Source organism: Apodemus sylvaticus, chromosome 22 (assembly GCF_947179515.1).
Source record: "Apodemus sylvaticus chromosome 22, mApoSyl1.1, whole genome shotgun sequence".
NCBI classification, from domain to species: Eukaryota; Metazoa; Chordata; class Mammalia; order Rodentia; family Muridae; genus Apodemus; species Apodemus sylvaticus.
Window position 1 is genome coordinate 56,858,568 of NC_067493.1, and position 23,419 is coordinate 56,881,986.

Consider the following 23,419-nt stretch of genomic DNA (forward strand, 5'->3'; position numbering starts at 1 on the left):
TCTAACTCCAGTACTCCAGGGCTGAAACCGGAGAGCCTGGGGTTCAAGGTCAGCTTGGGCTACACGAGACCTGGTCACAAATGTCATCACAACCATCACATACATGGTAAGGCACACTGGATGTTTGGCAGCTCCTCCATTGGTTAGACTTTAAAAGCCCAAGGACCCCAGTCCTAGGTTAAATATTTAGGCAGAACTGAAAACATGCATACGTCAAGAAATACAGGTGTGTGGCATTCCCAGGAGCAGTACTAATCAGGGCCATAAAGAAACATCAACCTACTGTCCATCTGCAAGCCAATGGACAACACACACACACACACACACACACACACACGGTATATCCACACTAGGAAATACTATGCACATGAGGAACTATACACAAAACTATCCAGAGAAGAGAAATTCATAGACAGTAAGTCTAGAGGAAGGTGGCCAGGGACCTGGAGAAAAAGGTTTGGGAGTAGAGGGATAGTGACTGCTGCTTTGGGGATGTACAAATGTTCTAAAAGTAGACAACGAAGATCAGTGCGTAATGTGAGCATCCTAAAGACCCACCACCTAGAGTTTACTTCCAAAGGGTGAGTTGGATGGTTAGTGGATCAGACCCTAAGAAAAACTGTTACAAAATCCTCAGATGCAGTTTTTAAAACAAGATATGGTAAATGGATAAGCCCGAGCTGAGCCGAGCCGAGGTGGGTACTCACGAATAACTTAACAGCTTCTTCAGGGTAACGAAACAAACCCAGTTCTGCATGCCCGGAAACAGAGGCTGGAGAAAGGGCATGTCCCCAATACTAAGCCAGAGCCTCCCCAGCCCGATCTGCCCCAATGCAGAAGCTGGGCCTAACTAACATCGGGGAACCCTCCTAGGATGAAAGAAACAAGAGGTGGGGAGGGCGAGGAACAGTGTGGACACCGGGAGAACGGGGTACAGGGGGCGGCCACCTCTGGGGTGGGGGATGAGGGTCACATGCGCGCGCGCGCGCGAACGGAACCCCACGGGAGAGTTTCTGCTCCGTCCTGGCTGCGAGTCCTAGCCGCCAGGCACATGACCGCCCAGGCCTCAGTTTCCCCACGTGTGAAGCAGGAAGCAAGCAAACAGGGCAGAGTGAGAGATCTACGGCATTCTAAGAACCACCGTGGGCCGCGACCTCCGCAAGTTAACTTCCCCGCGGCGCCGCGCGGGTGGGGCTCCAGGCCACGCGCGTCTTCCCGCGGAGACCAGGCCTGTCCGCACCGCCCACCGTCCCGACCGCGCCACGCAGCTCTGACCCGGTACTGGCCGAGGCCGCTGCCACCTACCGTGCCCAAATCGGCGCCCGCGCAGACTCCGGCTCCCTGCCGGCCGCCAGGGAGGCGCCGTGAGGGGCGGGGCCGCGTGTCGTGACGCAAGGGGCGGAGCCACTTGTGGTTACGCCCCTGTCGCCTATCACTTGACCACGCCCCCTACCACCTATCGCTTGAGCCGCGCGGGAGGATTCCAGGCTTGCCCGGAGGATTGGGGGCGGGACCCAGATAAGCCCTGCCTGCACGCAAGCCTCGGCCAAACTCCATCCCCCTAGCTGCCCCTCTGGCGCCGTGACGCAAGGGGTGTGGCCAAGAGAGCCCGCCCCTTCCCTCGTTGCCCTGCCCCATCTCCTCCCCGGGGGCGGAGCTCCTGCCGCTTAGAGCTTGCTGCTCTGGCTCCTTTAACTACGCAGGGCGTTCCTCCTCTGCACGGCATCCACAAGGGCGCAGTCACTAGGCTGGCGTTCAGACGCTCAGAGGGCTGGCTGTCCCTCAGTGTAGGCACAGGACTGCGTCCCAGAGAGGAGCCAGCCCAAGATGTGCAGAGTAAAGGAGAGGGTGCAGGCTAGCCTCTCACTGCGTCGTCTATAGCCTCTGTTTACACCATGTGCATGTGCGTGTGCGTGTGCGTGTGCGTGCGTGTGTGTGTGTGTGTGTGTGTGTGTGTGTGTGTGTGTTACCAGTTTGAAATACATTAGATGGCTCGTTTGGTCAAGATGCTTGCAATCCCTGAAACCTGTGCAGAGGCGGAAGAGTAGAACGTACTCCACGAAGGTGTTCCTGACCTCCACACGAGTGCCTTGGCACACAGTAATAAAAATAAGTATTGAAAATAAAATCCTGGTGTTTGAGAGATGGCTTAATGGGTAACAGCGCTTGCCTCCAAGTCTGATGACCTGAGTTCCATGACAGACCCACATCATGCAAGGACGCACCTCCCAGAGTGCTGTGAAACAGAATCCCCCAAACCTGTACTAAACTAAATGTAATGCATCTCTATACTAGTTACAACTAACACTAATGCATATACAAGCCAGACAAGGCAAGGAACACAGATATGTGCTTATCATTCATTCATTCATACCATAAAACAGTGCCTGCCCTGTGGGAGATGCCGGGCTGGCAAAGTCCCTGCCTTGGTTAAGCCAGTTACTGAGAGTGAAACCACGGGGCATAGCATTTACTGAGTGCATATTTGACTTTGTGTGACTGACAGACACAGCTCTGGGAGTTTTGTACTATTTATGGGTGAAGAAAGATTTTAAAAAAAAAAAAGTCTGCCTGAAGGGGACTTCTGCTCAGCTGAGAGCTGAGAGCTCTCTCAGAAGTAAGCTGGATTCCCCCAACCAGACTTCACAGCAATGTCTAGAACTGGCCAGGCAGGAGTAGGTTCCAAAACTGGTCCAGGGATGAAAAATGCTTACTTACCTCATGACCCGAGGAGGCACAGGCAGGGTGGCGTGTGCAACTAGTCATGAAAAGTACATTAGTCACAGCAGAGACCAGGGCAGCCGGAGCAGGATCCAGTAAGAAGGAGGCCAGCCTGGGGCCTTGCGTGAAGACAGGTAGGCAGGAAGTGGTGGAAGAAGGAAGATGCGGCCTGGCTCCTGTGCTCTGAGGAGAGGCATCTCCACAGGGTCCTGGAGACAGTGAACGTGTTCTTCAGGGCAGGACGTGGCTAGCTGTGGTTTCTGTAGAGACCTCTCTGGTTGCTCTTAGGGAGGACTGGGCAGGGTAAGGGCTTTGGCTCATTCCAGAAGCATTCATTTAAGCAGAAGAAGGATTGTGCTTCCAGAGACGCTAGGAAGACAGGAGAGGCAGATCTGACCGGATGGCTAGAGTGAGCATTCTCTCAGTTAGCAAACACATGCAGGCTTTCATCTGTCACCTCCTGGAGTGATAGGACACCCCCTGTCCTCCTTGGGAATCTGATGGGATTTTGAAGGCTGGTGGGTGAACCAGCTGTGGCTGCCCCTGGGCTGGGGCCTTCCGGGATGGGGGATGGTCATATCCTTCATGGGCCCTCAGACCTGCTTCCTTAAGCAGGTTCACAAGGCGTGGCACTTAGGGAGTCTCCAGGGGATACTTGCCAAAAGTACTGGATAGAGATGCAACACCAAGCACACTGTTCTAAACGCTTCCTAGCACCGACCCTCCCCCGCTCCACCCGTCTCCTACTTCACCTCTGCCTCCCTCCACCCCTGCCCCCTCCACCCCTGTCACCCCTCTCCTGCCCTCTACCCCTGTCCCCCTTCACCCCTGCTCCCTCCACTCCTCTCTCCCCCTCCACCCTTGTTCCCCCTCCACTCTTGCTCCCCAGCTCCACCCTTGCCCCCTCCACCCCTGCTTCCTGGCTCCATCTCTGCCCCTCTCCACCCCAGCTTCCCGGGTCCATCCCTGCCCCCACCCTCTGCCCCCCTCACTCCACCCCCACTTTCTCCACGCCCCAGGTTATAGTGATGGTTATAGTGATGCTATATATCTTCAGGCTCTCACTGTACCTGGAGCTGTTGAGAAGAGTGTTCAGGGTCTGGGGATGTGGCTGAGTGGCAGGAGCCAGAAGGACATTCTTCGGGTGCTAGACTCCATCTCCAGAAGCACCAATTTTGCTCTATTTGGTTTTTTGTTTGTTTGTTTGTGTTTTTTTTATAATTTCCATTACTTGCTCACTCTTTCCAATAGCCTTCCGAGGTTTCCTATCACATCCATTCTGCAGATGAGGAAAACAGGCGTGATCAGGAAATGTGGTTTGAGGTCTACAGGTCTCTCTCTTAGCCTCCCAGGGCTCTGGCAGCAGTAGGCAGCAGGCAATGGGAGCCTTCTCTATCAAGAGGCTTGTGGGGTTACCATTTCTTTCTGGATGGTCAGGCTTCAGGAAACACTCTTTGATCGCTGACTCAGATGATTGGCTGCCCTGGCAACGTGGCTCCAAACAAGGTGGCCATCTCTGCTTTTGTCGTGTGTGTGTGTGTGTGTGTGTGTGCCAGAGCAATCTGAAGTGTTGTGTTCTGGAATCCTAGTAGCCTCCTTTGAGACAAGGTGTCTCATTGGCCAGAAGCTACCAGCACAGCCTACCACGCCCACATTTTCACGTGGGTTCTGGGCTTTGAACTCACGTCTGCATGCTTCGATGCAAGTGCTTTGGTGACTGCTCTGCCTCCCCAACCCTTTCGTTTGTTTTGAAACAGTCTCATTATGTAGCATAGGTTGTCCTTGAACTCATGGTCATTCTGCTTCTGCTTCCCCAGAACTAGAATCAGACACACACCATCACCACTGGCCTCAGATGCTCACATCTTCCAAGCCCCCCTGGATCCCCTGGAACCATGTCTTCCCCGTTGGTCTCAGTCGCTACTTCATGCCCTTCGGTGTCTGATGCTGGCTGGGTTGTGGTTGGTGACCAGGAGCACTTCCGGGGCTTGCTGTTTCTACTCCAAGCCACCGACGTACTCAAGCCTGAGAGATGGGGCTTACCCCTGTCACCATGGACATAGTGCTCCCTCAGAGACACCGTCTTCCCAAATCAAAGATTCAAGATCTTGGATCTAGTGGGGGCTGGGGGCTCAGCTGAATTGCAGTTGTGAGGCCAGAGTGAGGCATAGGACTCCAGGCTTCTGGAGAAGCTTCCAGAAAGGTGGGCCTGTGACCGACCAGCCTCTGCTTTCCTTCAGAGTCACCCCCAAGTCATGTTTTGAGTTGTGGTTGAAACCGGGTTTCGTTTTCAAAACACATGGTGATTTCTCATGCTGGTGCTCTGAAGCTCTTCCCCAGGTGGCCAGCACCTCACATTTCCTGGGCAGGATGGAGTCAGGACCCAGGGCTGGGCTCACCCGCTCACCCGTAGGCTTGCCCTGTCTGCTCACCCTCGGTTCTTTCCCTCTGCAGTGTTTATTTTGCTTAGAGTCTTTTGTGTGCTTTGTTTTTCTTAAGGATTGTCTTATGTGCTCGTAAATTTGCTAGCCAAACAATAAATTTAAAAAAGGACTGACTGTTAATCCCTCCTGGGTTTTTGTGTTTGTTTTGGGCAAGTATATGTATCTAATCTCAAGGATGTTAATTTTCCCAGTTCTTTCACCTGTCAGTGCCCTGGAGAAAGTACAGATGTCACTGAGCTGAGAGCAACCAGGAAGGAGTTTGAAAATTAATCAAGTTGCTGACTACCAATTCTCTGTCTTTCTCTCCCTCTCTCCCCCTTCACTCCCTCTTCCTCCCCTCCCCCACTTTCTCTCTCCAGGGTCTCATGTGGCCCAGGCTGACTCCAACTTCTTATATAGCACCAGATAACCTTGAATCCTCCTGCCTCCACCTCCCAACTGTTCTGATTATAGGCATGTGGTACCACACCTAGTATTTTCTGTGAGGGGATCAAACCCAGAGATCCAAGCAGGCTAGGCGAGCATTGACTAACTGAGCTGTACCTCAAGAATCTGTTTGTCTTTTTCTAGGACTCCTCAGATTGACATGAGTTAAAAGCAACCACCATCTAAATAATATCAAAGCCATCCTTTTAATAAGCACAGAATAAAACTCCAACTGACCAGCAAGCAGTTGAGTCGACTCAGTGGAAATCTCCTTTCTCTTTCAGACAGTATGTGCCATCCTGCTATCAGCAGACCCTGGAGCTAAGAGAATGTGCCAGTTAAGTTCTTAAGGCTCATGACTGCAGGGCTCTGCTCTGAGACAGCACATCTTCAATCCTTCCACTCAGGAGGTGGAGGAAGGAGGATCAAAAGTTTAAAATGATCCTTGGCTATGCAGAAGCCAGCCAAGGCAGCCTGGACTATAAAAATCAAAAAGGAAACAGACGAAAAGATCCACACTCGCACACCATAGGAGCTCGGAGTGGAGGGAAAGGGAGGAAGAAGACAGAAATGACGGTAGGAATTCACCAGCTCAGGGTGGAGAATCTCTCGGAAGCCTTTAGAATCAGTCCTGGGAGATTGGTGATGTGTTGCCAAGAACCATAGCTTTAGAAACTTGGGTTTGGAGGGACAGTAGGACTGCTGATTGACCGAGGGGAGAGTAAGACCCAGAAGGAAGCCATTTTTAGGACACCTCTCAGAGCCCAACAGAAGCCCAGGCCAGCCCCGCAATCCTGATCCACAAACAAACCCATCTTCTTGCCCGAGGTGAGGAGGGGAGGATGCAGGTGCCAAGCGCTAAACCCGAGGAAGGCTAGGCAACCTGGAGAGGAAGGCTAGGCAACCTGGCGCCTCCGCTTCAGAGCCCCAGAAAGGTGTTAAGAGACCCCACCTTCCTTATCACTCCTATCTCTTGCTGCTCAGCCTGTAACCTGTCCCCACTTCTGCCCACACAACCGCCAAGCCACTGCCCCATCCCAGAATGCTTTGCTGCATCTACCACAATCTCCCTGCGGGCACAGCAAAGCTGTCAGGCACAGCTGTGTGAGCTCGCCACCGCTCAGGGTGTTACTTCCACATGCAGACACCTCAGCCCTCCACCAGCGGTTTTATACAGGTGATGGGAAGATACGCCTGTTTTCTTTTAATCATCGATATCTTGGTGCCATCTGGACTAGCAGGGCTCTGCTGTTTGTTCTGCCTAGAATATAGCTTCCCCGTGCTTCACGCTTCGCGAAGCAGGCTCGGGCTCCCTCACTCTGGAAGATATCCATAGCAACACCCTTCTTACCACCAGAGTCCCGCTAACGTCAGTCAACGCTAACTACAGATAACACGAGTCAATAATGCCTGGTAGAGATTTCCGGAACACAGGGTTCTAGGTGGACTCACGGACTGAATCAATTACTCAAAAGTAACATTCTTTTCGATCTTCATTGTTCAAAACAGGAACATGAAAAAAAAATCTCCGCTGGTTTCTGCTTTTCTCCAACACTTGCTAATGGCCCACTGAGTCATGCCAGGAGCAAGCAGGCTGGAGTCAGGGGAGATGACAGTCTTCTCCAAACTGTATTTGATCTCTTGGTGGGACTACTTTCTGTCAAAGGTGCATGAGGCTGAGTTTCTGCTTTCCCGGGGTGCTATAAAAAAGTTGTTTTTTTTTTTTCTTCACAAATCAATGAGTCTATTTAAAGTGCTAAGTGCAAACGCACACCCAGATCACGTGCAAGCGGAGCAGAAAGTCATCTGGGTACGGCAGAGAGGTTGGGAGTCTGGTGACTCTGAAGCCAGAATGCCTGGATTAGGGGTATGGGTGCTTGCTGTGTGATGTTGGGCTAGTCTGTTCCTGTCTCTGGGCCTGCTGGTATTCTTTACACGTTCAGCCAGAAGGGTTGTAATGCTAAAGTATCCCGAAAGCTAAAGTGAAATGTGTGTAAAGATTTCTGTAGCTGGGCACAGGAGCACACACCTGTAATCTCAGCACTCAACAGGCTGAGGTGGAAGGTTCTGAGTTCAAGGCCAGCCTGGGCTACATAGCAAGACTATGTGTGTGTGTGTGTGTGTGTGTGTAGTGTTCTTGAGTATTCTATCTGCATGAAGGCATAAATGAATGCATCTCTGGAAGCCAGAAGAGGATGTCAGATCCCCTAGGACTGAAGCAATAGCTGTTTTTGAGTTGCCATATAGGAGTTGGGCATTGAACCCAGGTCCTCTGGCAGGGCAGCCAGTGAGTGCTAAGCCATCTCAACAGCCTGCAGCCACTGTCTTAATAGAAAAGCAGTCAAACGAACAAATGCGCTGGGGATGTAGCTTGGTCGGTGGGATGCTTACCTAGCTTGCTCAAAGCCCTGGCTCAGTCCCTAGCACCAAATAAACTCAGTGGTTCACACCTCTAACAAGAATTTGGTTCAGAAATTTAAGATCATCTTCCCGCTACACAGGGAGTGTGCAGCTCCAGTGTCACCCTTGACTATACACCACAACTCAAGGCCAGCTTGGGACATATGACCTGATCCCCGACCCCTTGGAAGTAAATGATCTTTGTGGTAATTGCAGAGTTTACGGTTGGTTGTTCCTGTTGTGACTAGGAGTTACAGGAGTCGCAGGTGGGAGCACTCGGTTCATGGACCCAAGCGCGTCTCGTCGGCTATAAGAACTTTATTAGCAGGGGAAGATGGGACACGAGGCAGGGCGGGCTGTAGAAGGGAGGCCCTGGGAGTTTGGTTCACTTGGGGGGCTCGGCGGTCAGCACCGGGAAGCAGCCCTCTTGGTGCCACTGTCGGTCCCGCAGGCGCCGCACAGCCTGCATCTGCGGCTGGAAGGCGCCCCATTCATTCCAGTGCCGGAAGTCGCCAGGCTCCAGCAGATACTGGTAGCCACGGTAACCTGGGTACTGGTAGCCGACCCATCTGGAAAGCAAGCAGGGAAGGCGTAAAGGTGGGGCCGCCAGTGTCCCCTCCCCGACCTTTTTTTTTTTTTTACCACCTATCCTGCAGCGAGTGTCCCAGCAGGGGCCACACACCTGCCCGGGGTGGGCCCTTCTGGCCCTGTAAATGGGGTATGACCTTCCTCTTTCTGATAGGCCTCAGTATTCTCTTCTGTAAAGTAGGCAGCCATGTGGCTGTTGTTTTGAGCACGCTTAGGGCACCGGATAGAGTGAATGCTCCCAGTCCACGCCCACGAAAGTCTCCTCCCCCACCCCCTGGTGACACTCTCTTTCCCCCTTGTGCCCTTAAGAACAGAATCCAACACATGAGGCTCAAACTCCTGGATGTCCTTCCTATACAGTGAGTCTCTGTGGCTCCTGTACGCACTGTCCAGTGTCAGGTAACCCAGAAGCTGAGCCATGTGGGCCTCAGTTTACCCCCCCCCCCGCCCCCGCAGGGTGTGGACAGTGGTGACCTACTCCTTCCATTTCTGACGAGGACTCATTTCATTTGATGGGTGAGCTCAGCACAAAGGTTTCCTCACCAAGGAGAGGCACAGTGGGAGATTCACACTAAGTCCCGTCCTTACCTCAACACAAACCTCAGGCTTTCCAGGCCCTTCTCTGACCCCCTGACTGTCATTAGCTGGTTTCTCTGCAGGAGGAGCTAGCTGGATCCCACCCAGGTCTGTCCACCCTGGTAGAGGAGGGGAGCCCAGGCTGGACCATGCTCACACTGTTCAGGACACACTGGTATCTCTAGTACTGGTAGAAGAAACCCTTCTAAGTAGAGAGTGGCTTCAAGCCAAGCCTCCCCTCTCTGCCCAGCATGGGCAAGGCTCTCAGACAAGACTCAGAAGGACACAGGTTCTGGGGGTCGGTGTGGGGAGGAAGGCTACCACAGGAAGAAGAAGCACCACAGGAAGTCAGAAAGTGACACTCATCTACAGGGGACAATACTAGGAGGTAAGGTGCCTGGCCCTCCCTAGGCTCTCCTGGAGGTAGAACAGAGGGCTTTGCTTGGGAACCTCAGATCCTAGGGATCAAAGTAGATAAGTGTACCTCACCGACCATTGTACAGGCAGCAACGCTGAGGTGTAGACACGGAGTCATCTCATCCAGGGACCTCTGCTGGACCTACCCTCTGTCCACATCAGCTCTGGCCAGACCCTCTCTCCTCCTGAGCAGTTGAGATTCTCTCCATCTGTGGGCTAGTATTTAGACTGACCCTGCCATGTGCCCATAACCTAGTCCTGGAAGACTGTGTGTATATGTGTAAGAGATCTCTGTGTGTGGGGTGTGAGGGTGTGATCTCTGTGTGTGTGTGTATGAGAGATCTCTGTGTTTGTCTGTGTGTATATCTGTGTGATATCTCTGTGTGTGTCTGTGTGTCTGTGTGTGTGTTTATGTGTCTGTGAGTGTGAGAGATCTGTATGTCTGAGAGAACAAGATCTGTCTCTCAGTGTGTGTCTCTCTGTGTGTCTCTCTCTCTGTGAGATCTTGGCGTATGTATCTGTGTGAGAGAGAAAGTGTGTCTCTCTGTGTGAGATCTCCATGTTTGTCTCTGTGTGTATCTGTGTATGTGAGATCTCTGTATGTCTGTGTGTAAGAGATCTGTCTGTGTGTCTGAGAAAGAGAGAGATATGTCTCTGTGTGTATGTGGGTGTCTGTGTGAGATCTGTGTGTGTATCTCTGTGTGTGAGATTTGTATATCTCTCTGTGTGAGAGAGAATGAGAAATCTGTGTGTGTCCTGTGTGTGTCTATGTGTGAGCTTTGTGTATTTATGTGTGTGTCTATTTTTGTGTGAGATTAGTGTGTGTGAGAGAGATCTATGTGTATGTGTATCATTGTGTGAGATTTCTGTGTATGTCTATGTGTCTCTGTGTGTGTCTGTGTCTCTGTGTATGTCTATGTGTGTGAGAGATCTGTGTGTCAGAGAGAGATCTGTCGCTCTGTGTGTCTCTGTGTGTGTCTCTCTCTGTGTGGGAGATTGTGTATGTATCTCCTTGTGTTTGTGAGATTGGTGTATGTGAGAGAGATCTCTGTATATGTGTGTCCGTCTGTCTGTCGGTCAGTTGGTCTGTGTGTCTTTCTTTGTGTGAGGTCTGTGTGTGTGTGTTGGGGAGGGGGTTGTAAGGCCATTCCCTTTCCCAGGGGCCTAATGTGACCTTCCATCTCTAATGTCCTCAGCTTCTGACTCTGCACTTGCCGCTGGCCCCAGAACCTGGGTGCTTACGTGCCGCCGGAGACGGTTATGCTGCCCACACGGTCACAGAAGCCGTAAACCCAGAGACTGGGCACGTCATCCTCTTGGATCTCCATGGTGTTGCCCTTGAAGTTGGTCCCTTCGAACAGGCAGATCTTATGCTCCTGGGGATCCTGGGGAGGTGGAGGCAGTCAGAATGGAAGCAGAAGGAGTGGGGGAGAAAGGTGGGGAGGGACCCCTGGAGCTAGTCCATCGAGCACCCTCCTCATCTGGGAAGAGGCAATAATGATTGAAGCACCCAGATACCCAGGGATAAAATGAGCTCATCCGCACAGGCTCTGTCCAAGGAAAGACGTGTGGCGTCACCGTGCAGTAAACAGAGTGCCTCAGAGAGGGCACCACACAGCCAGCCAGAGGCAGTGCCTTTCAGACAAGTGACAGTCCAATTCCCAACAGTGTGTCTGTGTCAACGGGGATCCCCACCAATGTCTTTTTATACGAACTTCTAATTAGAGTGAGTTATGATGGACCATGGGTTGTGGAAGACCGTGCGGAACATGGATCTGGGTTTGAGTCTTGACTGTGGCCTTTCACACATTTCAAGCCTCAATGAGTCTTCCCATAAAGTGGGTCTGCAGCCACCTCACCCATGGGACCGTGACTAAGACGTTTCGTAGCTGAACAATAGATCTGGAAGACGCTGAGGTACACCCTTGAGTGCCAGCATAGAGGGAGCTCTGGGTGGACATGGTGTTTTGTTGGTTGTTGGTTTTATTTTCTGTTTTGAGGGGCTGGAGGTGGAATCCTGGTCCTGCCGCATGCTAGGGTCTGCCACCGAGCCCTGACTCCAGCCCACACTAGTTTAATAGCTGAAGTGACACAGAGATGAACAACAGTATGGGGTGAGGCCCAGCCCATGGCTGACAAGCTGTGCAGCACGAAGACCATCATTTTCTATGTTCAGACATCAGTTTTGCGATTGCTACAATAAGTGTTGTAATGGCTTCTGCCTACCAGGGCTGCTGTACGGACTTCACAGAAGGAAGAGAAAGCACCCAGCACATAGCAGGTGCTCAATAAGGGGGTGCTTTACCCACCATTATTAACCAGCAAACGAGGGGAGGGCAGGACACAAGTGTGCCCTTCTGTGCATGCACACTGTGGACACCTTGGAAGACTGTACATGGACTGAGCCGGTTAAGTCTTCCAGGAGGCAGGGACCACGGGGCTGCCATAGGAGAATGGAGTTTAAGAGTGGTTCTGTAGGTCCAGTAGGAGTTGGGAGCCAGAGAAGGGAAGTAGGGTAGAGATCACACTGAGCAGGAGAGAAGGCATAGGCAAAGGCTGGTGCGCTGGGCGGCAAATGTCCCTGAAAGAGGGTGTGGCTTGTGGTAGGCATGGGGACACAGAAGCAGCGATTAGCTAGCACTTTGAGGTGACTTAATCAATGCCGGTAACTGTTGACCTATAGCTGTTGCCATCTTGAGGACCTTGGGGGTGAGAGTCAGCCAGTCTGTTGTTCCCCACTGCAACAGAGGTGAGACCTCACCATGCCACATAAGGCCCTGTGGGACCCCACCTCTCGGACACTCCGCCCACTCCATCCTTCCCCGTCCACTCCGAGTGCCGCAGCCGTGTCTGTCCAGGGGCTAGTGTTTAATTGCTGCTGCAGGACTCTGCTCTCCTGGCCCCTGTATAGCCTTTCCTCTAGCTCTCCTTGGACTGACTCTGTTCCCACCCCTCAGGTGCTGGATGTCCCGCCCACTGCCAATTACCAACCAATCCCGGCTCCCCTTGCCCACCAAGCTGCAAGGGCCAAGCCTTGTGGTTACAGAAGGGCTCCCAGGACCCGGGGCCTAAGCCTGCAGAACCAGGCCAGAAGCAAACACTCCGGTGGTCGGTTTTTGTTCTGTTTTTCACTTTTTACTTTCCGAGACAGAGTCTCAACTATGTAGCCCTGACCGGTCTGGGTTCACTACTCAGACCAGGTATGTAAACTCTCAGAGATCTGCCTGCCTCTGCTTCCTGAGTGCTGAACTAAGGATATGTGCCGGGCCCTCCTGATTTGGAAATAACTCTCTCTAATTTTCACGAAAGCAGGAAGGAAAGAGAGACAGGGACCCCAGGATCAGGGTGTGTAGGGTGGCGTGGGAGGTGCTCAGGAGAAGGACAATGGTGGCCCAGAATCAGAAGAGTCTCAGAAGACACTGGATGAGTCAGAGCACTGATACAAGGCTCCAGGTGTAAGAAATGACTTAGGGAGGGGGTGGTGAAGGAAAGGGGCTCCCCCAGAATCAGCTGCTCCCACAGACCAGGCTGACTAATTGATCTGGGTGAGGTGCATGTGTGTAGTCTTTAAATTTTTCTAATATGTATTATTTAAACAACTATGTCTAAAATACAATCATAATTTTAATCTGGCTAGCATGATCACATGAAAAAGTTTACAGCTATGAGAAACACATGGAGTGGTGTGTTTAAAACCAGGACCATGCTTCATGTTTATGGGGTATCTCCACCTAGAGCTGCCAAATTTCACATTGTCAATAACCGCTTAGGATCTGATTGCATGGTGCATGCCTGTAACCCTGGGGAAAACATGAAGCTAGGGCTTCAGTGTGGTCCGTTGTCTCAATGCATGAAGCAACACACAAAGCACCCTACCACCACCACCACCAACAACAACCTCAAATGGATAGCCCTTTCTCTATTGACTAGTAACTTCTAGACTGGGCACTTCATTGGCACTGCCTGGTTGAGCAAGGTTCCCAGCTGCACCCAGAATGTCGAATATCCGTTCCCAACCTGTGGGTCGTGACCTCTTTGGGGGGGGGGGGTTTAAGAGACCCTTTCGCTGGAGTCGAATATCAGATATCCTATATGGTCAGTCACTACAATAACAGTAGCACAATTACAGTTATGAAGTAGCAACGGAATAGTTTTGTGTTTGGGGGTCACCACAACATGAAGAACTGTATTAAAGGGCTTAGGAAGGTTGAGAGCCACAGACACAGACGGACATACGAGGCCACTCAAGGGCCTGCAGCTAAGCTCTGAGCTCTTACAGTGTGCCCAGTGTGAATGCTGAAATCCACCCTGGGATTCTCAACGTTCTGGGAGGACCCTGGCTGCCTGACCCGAGGTGGTGCATTAGTGACGCCTCACGGTCCCTGGTGAGCCTTCATTAATGAACTTTCTTCATGGGTGTTCCCACCTCAGGAGGCGAGAGTCCCTGCCATCGGAGGCAGACTTGTGTGAGTAAGAAGAGTAGTTGGCTCGTGATTCATAATTGATTCATAATTCTGTAAAGGTTACACACTTTGGGAGGCTGTCTCCACAGTCTAGAATCATCTCCTTTATGCTGATCTAGTTAAACACCACAGAGCTAACTCAGCATACGTTGTCACATGGTCAAGATGTCACAGGTATCTTCCCCCAAAGTCTGTTTATTAGCCACTTCACAACTAATTTTCCTTCCTTCCTTCCTTCCTTCCTTCCTTCCTTCCTTCCTTCCTTCCTTCCTTCCTTCCTTCCTTCTTTCCTTCCTTCCTTTCTTCCTTCCTTGCTTACTTTTTGTCTTTGTTCAACAAGGTCTCTTGTGTAGCCAAGGCTGGATTTGAACTCATGATTCTCATGCCTCCACCTCCCCTGTACTTGAATCATGGGCCTGTGCACCCCTGCCCCCATGCCCGACTATAGTGCAAACTTTCCTCTGCATGTTGTGTGCCCTAGTGTATGATGTGTAGCCAGGAACCTGATCTTCTACGGGGAATCAAGGAACACACTAATATGCCTTGTTCACTCTCTGAAAGCTTAACTCCACACCCATAAAGCAGAGAAGTGTCTGTATCACCCACAACCCCGGGTGGGGCACAGAAGGGGTGTTTGCCAAATTGCAGAGAGCAAGAGAGCCTGTTTCTGAACAACCAGAGGTCACTAGGCTTCTCCGCCCCAGTTCCAGGCACTCACCATCCTGACGGGCCGGAAGGACATGAGCCGGTCGCTGCGGTAACTGCTGGTCCAGGTGTCCCAGCGTGGGTACTCACCCTTCTCCAGGACGAACATCTCCCCACGGAAGGCAGACTGCTCAAAGGCCACCCAGCTGCACACAAGAAGGACCAAGGGGCATGGAGACCGAAGAGAAAAGTATCAGCAAGTGTCTTCCTTCCCGGCATGTCTTCCTGTTTCTTTTTGTACGGCAGCCCAGGCACCAAAATAAAAACCCAGAGTGGGCTCGGCAGTGGTGGTGCACGCCTGTAATCCCAGCACTCTGGGAGGCAGAGGCAGGTGGATTTCTGAGTTCGAGGCCAGCCTGGTCTACAGAGTGAGTTCCAGGACAGCCAGGGCTACACAGAGAAACCCTGTCTTGAAAAAACCAAATCCAAAAAACCAAACCAAACCAACCAACCAACCAACCAAATAAACAATCAAACAAAAAAACCCAGAGTGGGCCCAATGGGCCTGGGCATCACTCTGTGCTCTACCCCTGTGTGACCACGGACGAGCGGCTTCCCCTCTCCCGGGCCTCACCACTTCATTTACACTAACGTTTTTTGGAGCTGGCAAAGGATTGAGTGAGATAATGTTTGTAATTATCTAAGCAAATTATTTTAGCACATATGGGATCCACAAGGCTTTAAATACTGTAAGGACCTGGTGCCAACTAACTTATCAAGAAGGATTTTCTTTTAAGCTCACTAACAGCTGGCACAAAGTCTCTGCTTGCTGCTAAAGTGATTCTAATACCTACTGGTCACTTCTTTCCGACCATGGGAGGACCAGGCACTGGCCTCAGCCCTGCAAGCTGGGGTCTGAAGTGCTGCTTTGTGTTCAAAGCAAGGCTTCTCACAGGTACTCGTGACTTACAACAAAAGTAGGTTTTCAACGTTCAGAGTGGTACATACTTGTATTCAAAGGATCATTTCGAGTAAAACATAGGAGCCAAGAATGATCATGTACCCTGAAATCCCAGTACAAGGGAAAGCGGCAAGACCATGAAGTCTGTGGCCAGCCTGGGCTACACAGTAGAGATCCTATCTCTACACAAAGAAACGAAATCAAAGGAAGCAAATGTGAGTGGTCTCAGAAGTTCAGATGTGAGAGAATTCATTATCGTTTGCTGAGAACTAGCCTGGCAGCCATGACCCCAGGAGCCGGGGTGCATGGTGCAGTGTGAGCATAGCCAGGCACCTGCTGAATTCTCCTGCTGCAATGGCACACATGAAGGGCTCTGCTTTTCACAAAGAGTAAGTAAATTGGATGTTTCAAATCTAGTGGGGTCTTTTTTCAGTGAGGTCTGACTATGAGATTAAATAGGGATCCTGGGGGTGGCAATCCTTGCTCTTTGTGTTCGGATTTCTGAAGAATCAAGAGACTCAACAGTACATCTCCATAAACGTTATCTCCCTGAGGAATGCTGGGACTTTCTCACCAGAAAGATGACAATGAGAAGAGACCATCGTGGCCTGAGAATCACAGGAGCCTCAGGACTTTGTCTGAGGGATGAGTCAGCCACTGAAGTGACAGAATGGAGATAGGACTTGTCCTCAATGAAGACACTGAGATTCTTAGTAAACTGGAGAAAGAGATCAAAGAGTAGATGGATGGGTGGATGGATGAATGGATAAGTAGATGAATGGATGGATAGGTAGATGGATGGGTAGATGGATGGATGGGTGGATGGATGGTAGATGGATGGATAATGGATGGTGGATGGATGGGTGGATGGATGAATGGATAGGTGGATGAATGGATGGATGGGTGGGTCAGTGGGTGGGTGGATGATGGATGGATGGATGAATGGATAGGTGGATGAGTGGATGGATAGGTGGGTGGATGGATTGGTGGATGGATGGAAGAATGGGTAGATGGATGGATGGATGGATAGATGGATGGATGGTAGATGAATGGAAGAATGAATGGGTAGATGAATAGATGAATGATTGGATGAGTGGATGGATGGATGGTAGGTGGATGGGTGAATGGATGGATGAATAGGTGGTGGGTAAATGGATGGGTGGGTGGATGGATGGGGTGGGTCAATGAATGGATGATGGATGTATGGGTGTTTAAGTGGATGGATGGAAGAAGGGAGGGATGGGTTGATGGGTATGAGGTTGTGTAGGCTAATGAATAGATGGATGTTTCAGTGGATAGGTGCACAAGTAAGGAATGGGTGAATAAGTGAATGTATAAGCAGATGCGAAGGTGAATGGATGGCTGTATGGGCAGAAAGTTGGATGGATGGATAGGGGATGACAAGAGAGTGGATGTGAAGATAGCTGACTGGCAGGAAGAATGAACAAATAAATGGGTATAGGGATGGAGAGATGGATAAAAGAGAGTGATGGATACCAGCCTGATGATTTGGTGGGTTGACCTATAGACGAACACACATGTGGATAGGTGACACATGTGATGGGCAGAATGGCTACATGGGAAGAGAACCTCAGAAGGTGGTGCCACACAGGTATGAGGACCAGAGACTCTGGGGAAACGACAGACCTGGGTTCTAATCCCAAGTCTCCATTGTCTCTCCACCACATGATGGAGCAGTCCCTGAAGCTAGTTAAACTTCAGTGAAGGAGAAGTGGATACACCTGCATCATCAAACGACGAGGTCTGGAACCAGAGAGAGCTCATCGAGCAGACACGGTAATCACATCAGGGACTAGAGAGGCGGGAAGCCATTGCTTACATAAAGGCGAGACAGAGGTAGTCTTGCCACCTGCAGCTCCCCTCCACATGCCTCAGTCCTCTTTAGGTGGCTCACGAGGGCCAAAGTCAGTCATGAGAAACGTCTGGTGTGTGTCCTGCTGTCCATCCTCATTGCCTGTGGCTTGTTGGAGCCACAATCGAGGCAAGGAGGGCAGGGATCAAATGAGGACAAGGAGCCTCAGCCCTGAAAGGTGGCACCCAACCCAGGTCATGCCTGGTGTCTGGTTTCAGGCTGAGGGCTCCTTGGTACATGGTACATGTCTCATGCTACACAAGACTGCCTGGGCACATGTGTCTCCCCCTTCCTCTGCTCCCCTCCTCTTCACCCTTTCTTCCCACATGCCTGATGATCCTGACTCAGCCCTTGCCACTGCATCTCAGACCCATGGCTGTTCCTTTTGGGCACAACCCAGAACTCCAAAAAATAAAAAAATGAATAAATAAAAAAGGACCTGGGCATAGCAGTCTCTCTTTTTATGGGGAAATTTCTCTGGCTTTGAGTCAGGAGCATCCCAAACACCCCGAAACCTCAAAATGGCTACAACCAGCCCTTCCTGTCCCAGATGGGCTTGGGGGATGGGCGGGGCTGAGCTGGGGTTGACCGCATCAGGGATGGAGTGGGTGTGAGAGGCATGAGTGGCCCCTGAATTAGAACATGTGGTGGTGCTCCGAAATTCAGAGTAGACAGCCATCACTTTTATACACCATGCTTGGATGTCTACACTGCCAACCCTGCTCCCATTCCAACTCTCCTTATGTCAGGGAGACGGAGGCTTGGAGACTGAATCAGACACAGGAAGGCATGAGCTTTTGAACGCACGTAGGTCTGATCTAAATCTGACCTTGAAACAGCCTGGTGCTTTGCTTTCTGCTGTGGACAGCCTGAGATGACTTACACGCTGGCCGGCCACACCCCTTGGCGGGCTTTCTAGTTGGGAAACAATAGTTGGGTCATAGTGGCCTCAGCTCTTGGAGATAGCCCTGGAGAGATAGCCTGTTGTTTCCATGAAGTGGGGGTAAAATCCAATAGCCTGCGACATAGCCCTGCCACTCAGCATGGGTGAGCTCTCTCATTAACTGAGTCCTTCAGAGCCTCTCTGTCTGGTGACTGTGGAGGAAGGTAGCGCTCTCTCTCTCTCTCTCTCTCTCTCTCTCTCTCTCTCTCTCATAACTTGGTGTTGTCTCAGATGACATGCTATGCACCTACTTCATGCACTACAGGTATTTGGGAGAGGAGACGACCAGGGATATGTGGCTCCTCGGGAAATGGAGACGGCATGGTGGCCTTACCACCGTTCAGGTCTTTCTGACCCTTGGTTGCCTCGTCTGTCAATGAGGGAGCACCGTATCCCTCTCCCCAGGGTTTGCAGACAGAATAAGGAATGACTAAGGTGCGACTAGCAGGTGCCAGGCAAATGTCGCTGTTCTGTGGTGGCGTGTCCCCTCCCGCTCCAGCACTCACGGTCCTGAGACGACGATCAGACTGCGCACCCTGTCGAAGCCACGGTCCCCCAGATTCAGGCACTCCCCCGAGAATTCCACCCGGCGGCCCTGGAAGTTTTCCTGCTCGAAGACGATCAGCTGTAGAGAGAAGCCCACAATTGCCCGGGAGATGGATTGAGGGGTGGCCTTGCTCCAGGGCCACCGACTCCAAAATGAAACAAGGCGGACAATTGAAAAGTTCAAGTCCTACAGGCTCTGCATGGCATGTGCCAATCAAAGCAGGTGGGGCCTGGGCCTGGCTCATCGTGGTACCACGAGCCTCAGTTTGTGAGTGCACCTGTCCTCAGGTCTCCCCACTATTGAGTCAGTCCCATCATCTGGAGCAGGATTTATTTTGTAACCTGGCTACCCTTCATCTCCTGATCGCCTGGCCTCAGCCACCCAGCGGTGGGGCTAAGCATGTCTGTGACAGGCCTAGTCCTTTCTGATTCTCCTCCGTGTTGTTTCCCTGGCCTGACCTCTTCACCAGGAATCTCCATCTTGGGCCTTCCATTTTCTGACTCATAGTCCAGGCTACGTGGGTGGTCCTGACACTGTTCTGGGGTGCAGAAGCCACTTGCACAAGGAAGCCCTCTGAGATTGCTCCTCCTCTGCCCTGGGTAAGGGCTGAGTGCCTCCCATTGTGATACCCCTTAGAGCCAGATACAACCCTGGGACGTCACCACTGCTTCTGAGTCTGCCTCTTCCTTCTCTTCTTCCCACTCTTCTTCCTCTTCTCCTCTTCTTCTTCCTCTTCCTCCCTCTCTTTTGCTTTTTCCACCCCACCCCTAAAGGGCTCCTTCAGGGTAGAGCCTGAGATGTTTCCTTATCTGTGGACCCAAATACAAGAAAGACTCATAGCCCCCAACCCAGTGCACAGCCAACCCCTCCCTCACCTCTGTGCCTCTTATTTGGATTTTTTCCTGTTTTCTGTCCTACACAGTAACTCCTCCATTCGGTGCTGTCTAGACACTATCCAGCCAGCATCAGGTGCGAGTGGCAGATGCTTTGAGTTGGGGAGATTGTAGAGGGTAGAGTCCCGAGGGACCCTAGGGCCAGGTAGGATTTTCTTCAACTCTTAGTTTATATATGGGCTGTGGGTTTGCAGGTAGGTGCTTGCAGCCTTGTTAAATTTCAGTCAATGATTAAAAGTAATGACGCAAATCAAAACCAGCCTCGTCCGGATCAGGTGTGAGCCATACACCAAGCACTGCCAGGTCTCTGCCCGAGGGTAAAGAGAGCAAGTCAAACCCCAGGAGCAGGAAGTCTGGCTCTCCAGGACCCCTGCAACCTGGAGCCTGGAGGAGAAGTCCCAGGAAGGGATGAGTGGTCCCTGCCACCCAACATGCTCCTCTTGCATTTCTGGCTTTGCCACCTTCTAAGCAGCCACACACAGGATTGGCCAGGGAGGATGGAGAGCAGGCCAAGAAGGATGGAGACCAGGATGGGGAAAATAAAGAACAGGATAGGGAGGATGGAGAGCAGGCCAAGGAGGATGGAGAGCAGGCTAAGGAGAATAGAGCCTGGCAGGTCAGGGAGGATAAAGAACAGGCTAGGGAGGATGGAGAATAGGCTAGGGAGGATGGAGAGCAGACTAGGGAGGATGGAGAGCAGGCTGGGGGGGATGGAGAGTAGGCTAGGGAGGATGGAGAGCAGACTAGGGAGGATAGAGAGCAGGCTAGGGAGGATGGAGAGCAGGCCAGGGAGGATGGAGAGCAGGCCAGGGGGGATGGAGAGCAGGCTAGGGAGGATGGAGAGCAGGCCAGGGGGGATGGAGAGCAGGCTAGGGAGGATGGAGAGCAGGCTAGGGAGGATGGAGAGCAGGCCAGGGGGGGATGGAGAGCAGGCTAGGGAGGATGGAGAGCAGGCCAGGGGGGATGGAGAGCAGGCTAGGGAGGATGGAGAGCAGGCTAGGGAAGATGGAGAGCAGGCTAGGGAGGATGGAGAGCAGGCTAGGGAGGATGGAGAGCAGGCTAGGGAAGATGGAGAGCAGAAAGAGTCCGACGGGAGGCAGAGAGTCAAAACATAGGAAGGAGAGAATACCTGCAAAGTGGAGAGGATGAGGAGGAAGGGAAGGAAGAGGGGGTAGGAAAGCGGAGCAGGGTGAGGAGGAGTAGATCAGTACACCCCCCCCCCCGCGTCCTTACCCTGTAGCTTCCAGGAGGCAGCTCCCCTACTTTGGCAGTGGGCCTGGGCACAGATGCTGGGACAGGAGTGGGGCCAGGGGCTGGGGCTGGCCCTGTGGATGGGGCCCCCTTCCCCTTGCCATCAGGTCCTGGGTTCACCGCTGTGGTGGCTGCAGCCTTGACAGCCTGAGACATGGTTCCTGGTGCTGCAAAGAAAAAGAAGTCCTTGGGATGGGTGATTTGGGGGGTGGTGCTTTCAAGCCGCCCCCTACCCATGTGCTTCTCAGCCATGTCGATGGGCTTCTCCACAGCCATTGGCTCTCCCTGGGAGATGGCGCTGAAGCTCAGGGCTCCGCCTTGTTCTGGGGCAGCCTGTCTCTTCTGGGATGCTGCCTCTTCCCTGCGCTGCCTCCTTCCGTCTAGCCCCACACTCTGCTGCCCCTCCCCCCGCCCTGTCCTGTGCTCTTGTGCTTGGTTAATTCACTACCAGGTGTGTTTGTAGCACGGCTTTGTTCACCACACGAGCGACGGTCACACTTGGAACCATCAGGCACAACACTGAACGCCTCACATCTTGACCTTAAGTGTGAGCTAGCTGGGATCAGGAGACCCCTCTAGAGTCTGGCTGGAGCGAAGGTGCCCTGCAGCCTACATGGCAGTCGGATCCCATCTGAGGCGGCAGATGGACAGGCACCTGGGAAGCTCTCCTGTCTGCCATCGCTCCTTAGCACTTGTCTCTGTGCCAGGTGCATGGGAGCTCTTCAGGCAACATCTGTTCAGAGAGCGAGAGCAGACGTGTGTGTGTGTGTGTGTGTGTGTGTGTGTGTGTGTGTGTGTCCTGAACCTCTCCCAGCCCTCTGCCCCGGCATCCTCTGAGGGCCGATGTGGGTGTGCGAATAGCAGCCTGGCACTCGGGATTGGGAGGCACAAGGAGAGGGAGCAGCGTGTTTCCATTGCTCCACGCCAGGACCCGGCCTGTGGGCGTGGGGTGGAGAGGAATCTGGTCAGCTCCCCTGGTGCCTCAAGGAGCACAGACTTCTTGGTATGGCCACGCCTGACTGCACTGTCCCCTGGAGGAAATCCGCCAACGAGTGCACTGATAATTTACAAGCTACTGTAGTGCTTGGGGTCCAGAGCAAGTTCCCTGGGTCCAGGTGGGTTCCCAATACCCTCTTCTCCAGCTGGGGTGAGCATACTCCTCCCGGGCTTTCTCAGGAAGACAGGCTGCTCGGCTGGCTACCCACACATCTGGACCACATCTTGGGGGGAGGGTTCAGCCACCCTTGACCTGTTTCAGTTCTGGGAAATGCTCCCCACATGCTCCTTTCCCAGCCTCATGTTCCATCTCCCTCCCTCTCGCCCTCTCCCTTTCTCTCTAGGTGAGTAGCACTGCTTTCCACTCTACCTCCCTGCCTCTCTTCTGCAGCCCAGGCTAGCCTCCAACTCTCAGCAGCCCTCCTGCCCCAGCCTCCAGAGTGCTAGGTAGACAAGTATGCACCAGCAACAGCTCTGGGTTTGGCTTTTTTCCCAGCGTCTGCCCAACTCGGCAGAGTTGGCTTCATCGGCACCCCAACCCCAATATTTCCACCTCCCCCCAGCTCTCTGGCGGTGTGGCAGTCCCCTCTTACCTGTGTCGGTGGACAGGAGGGTGCTGTGGGTGCCTCAGGGCCAACCCCCCATTTTATAGCCTGGCAGACACCAGGGTCTATAGTGTTGCACAAAGAGGCAGCCGGCTCAGCAAACCTGGACGGGGCCCGTGGCCGGCTCTGCCCCATTACTGCCCAGGCCAGCACTTTCTATTGTCGGCCTGGAACACAGAGAAACCCTGGCCCCAGCCCTGCTCTGACTGTTTTTCTCTATTACTCTGGCTGGAGACAGGCCCAGGGCTCTGCTGGCTGCCAGCCTAGGCTAGGGAAGGGGCACTGGGGAGGAGGCAACCTGTATTAGAATCCTGCCTTAGTCAGGCTGCTTCGTGCCAAATGGCTTCTCAAGTCTACTTCTAGGGGTCTCAGTCTATGGTATGGTCGGCACGCCTCCCTGTGGATGCTGCCTAGAGCTGAAGACAACATTGGATATGAGCATGTCTCATAAAAACAAGAAGCAGCCTCTCCGTCCACAGTCCCAGTCCTGGGTGCTTCTGTGAGCTTGCAGCCTCTGGGCTTTGGGATTGCCCAGTCCTTGTTGCATGCATTTCTTGGATGAGGGAGTCTGGGTGCAGAGGCCAGTACTGACCACAGCAAGCAGGAAGGCTCAGGCTAGCCCGCCTTGGCCCTGACAGGGGACTTATCTGAATTCCCTGTTGTAGGGTGG

The 23,419-nt window shown here is 52.5% G+C and overlaps 2 protein-coding genes across 5 annotated transcripts in view; both read right to left on the minus strand.

Moving 5' to 3' along the window:
- Positions 1-1,400, minus strand: part of Tpst2 (tyrosylprotein sulfotransferase 2) — a 41,236-nt gene extending 39,836 nt beyond the window's left edge. For 3 of the 4 annotated variants that reach the window (XM_052167526.1, XM_052167527.1, XM_052167528.1), the window contains exon 1: positions 1,306-1,400. The gene's annotated coding sequence lies outside the window, so the exon portion shown is untranslated. The remainder of the gene's footprint in view (positions 1-1,305) is intronic. The other variant, XM_052167529.1, reaches the window with a different exon arrangement.
- Positions 1,401-8,314: 6,914 nt separating this feature from the next.
- Crybb1 (crystallin beta B1) lies at positions 8,315-22,921 on the minus strand. The gene is made up of 6 exons (XM_052168758.1): positions 22,738-22,921; positions 21,131-21,315; positions 18,964-19,082; positions 14,754-14,886; positions 10,815-10,957; positions 8,315-8,560 (listed from the first exon to the last, which is right to left on the minus strand). Exons 2-6 carry the CDS (start codon positions 21,302-21,304, stop codon positions 8,377-8,379), a joined length of 753 nt encoding a protein of 250 aa, XP_052024718.1. The 5' UTR covers positions 21,305-21,315; positions 22,738-22,921; the 3' UTR covers positions 8,315-8,376.
- Between the last annotated feature and the right edge of the window lie 498 nt (positions 22,922-23,419).

Excerpts from the sequence above, each read along its gene's own strand:
- Crybb1 (XM_052168758.1), bottom strand. The coding sequence starts at position 21,304 with ATGTCTCAGGCTGTCAAGGCTGCAGCCACCACAGCGGTGAACCCAGGA. Across the intron at positions 19,083-21,130 it reads TGCCTCCTGGAAGCTACAGG|CTGATCGTCTTCGAGCAGGA; the intron begins GTAAGGACGCGG and ends TTCTCTCTACAG. Across the intron at positions 10,958-14,753 it reads CCTTCCGGCCCGTCAGGATG|GATCCCCAGGAGCATAAGAT; the intron begins GTGAGTGCCTGG and ends CCACCTCCCCAG.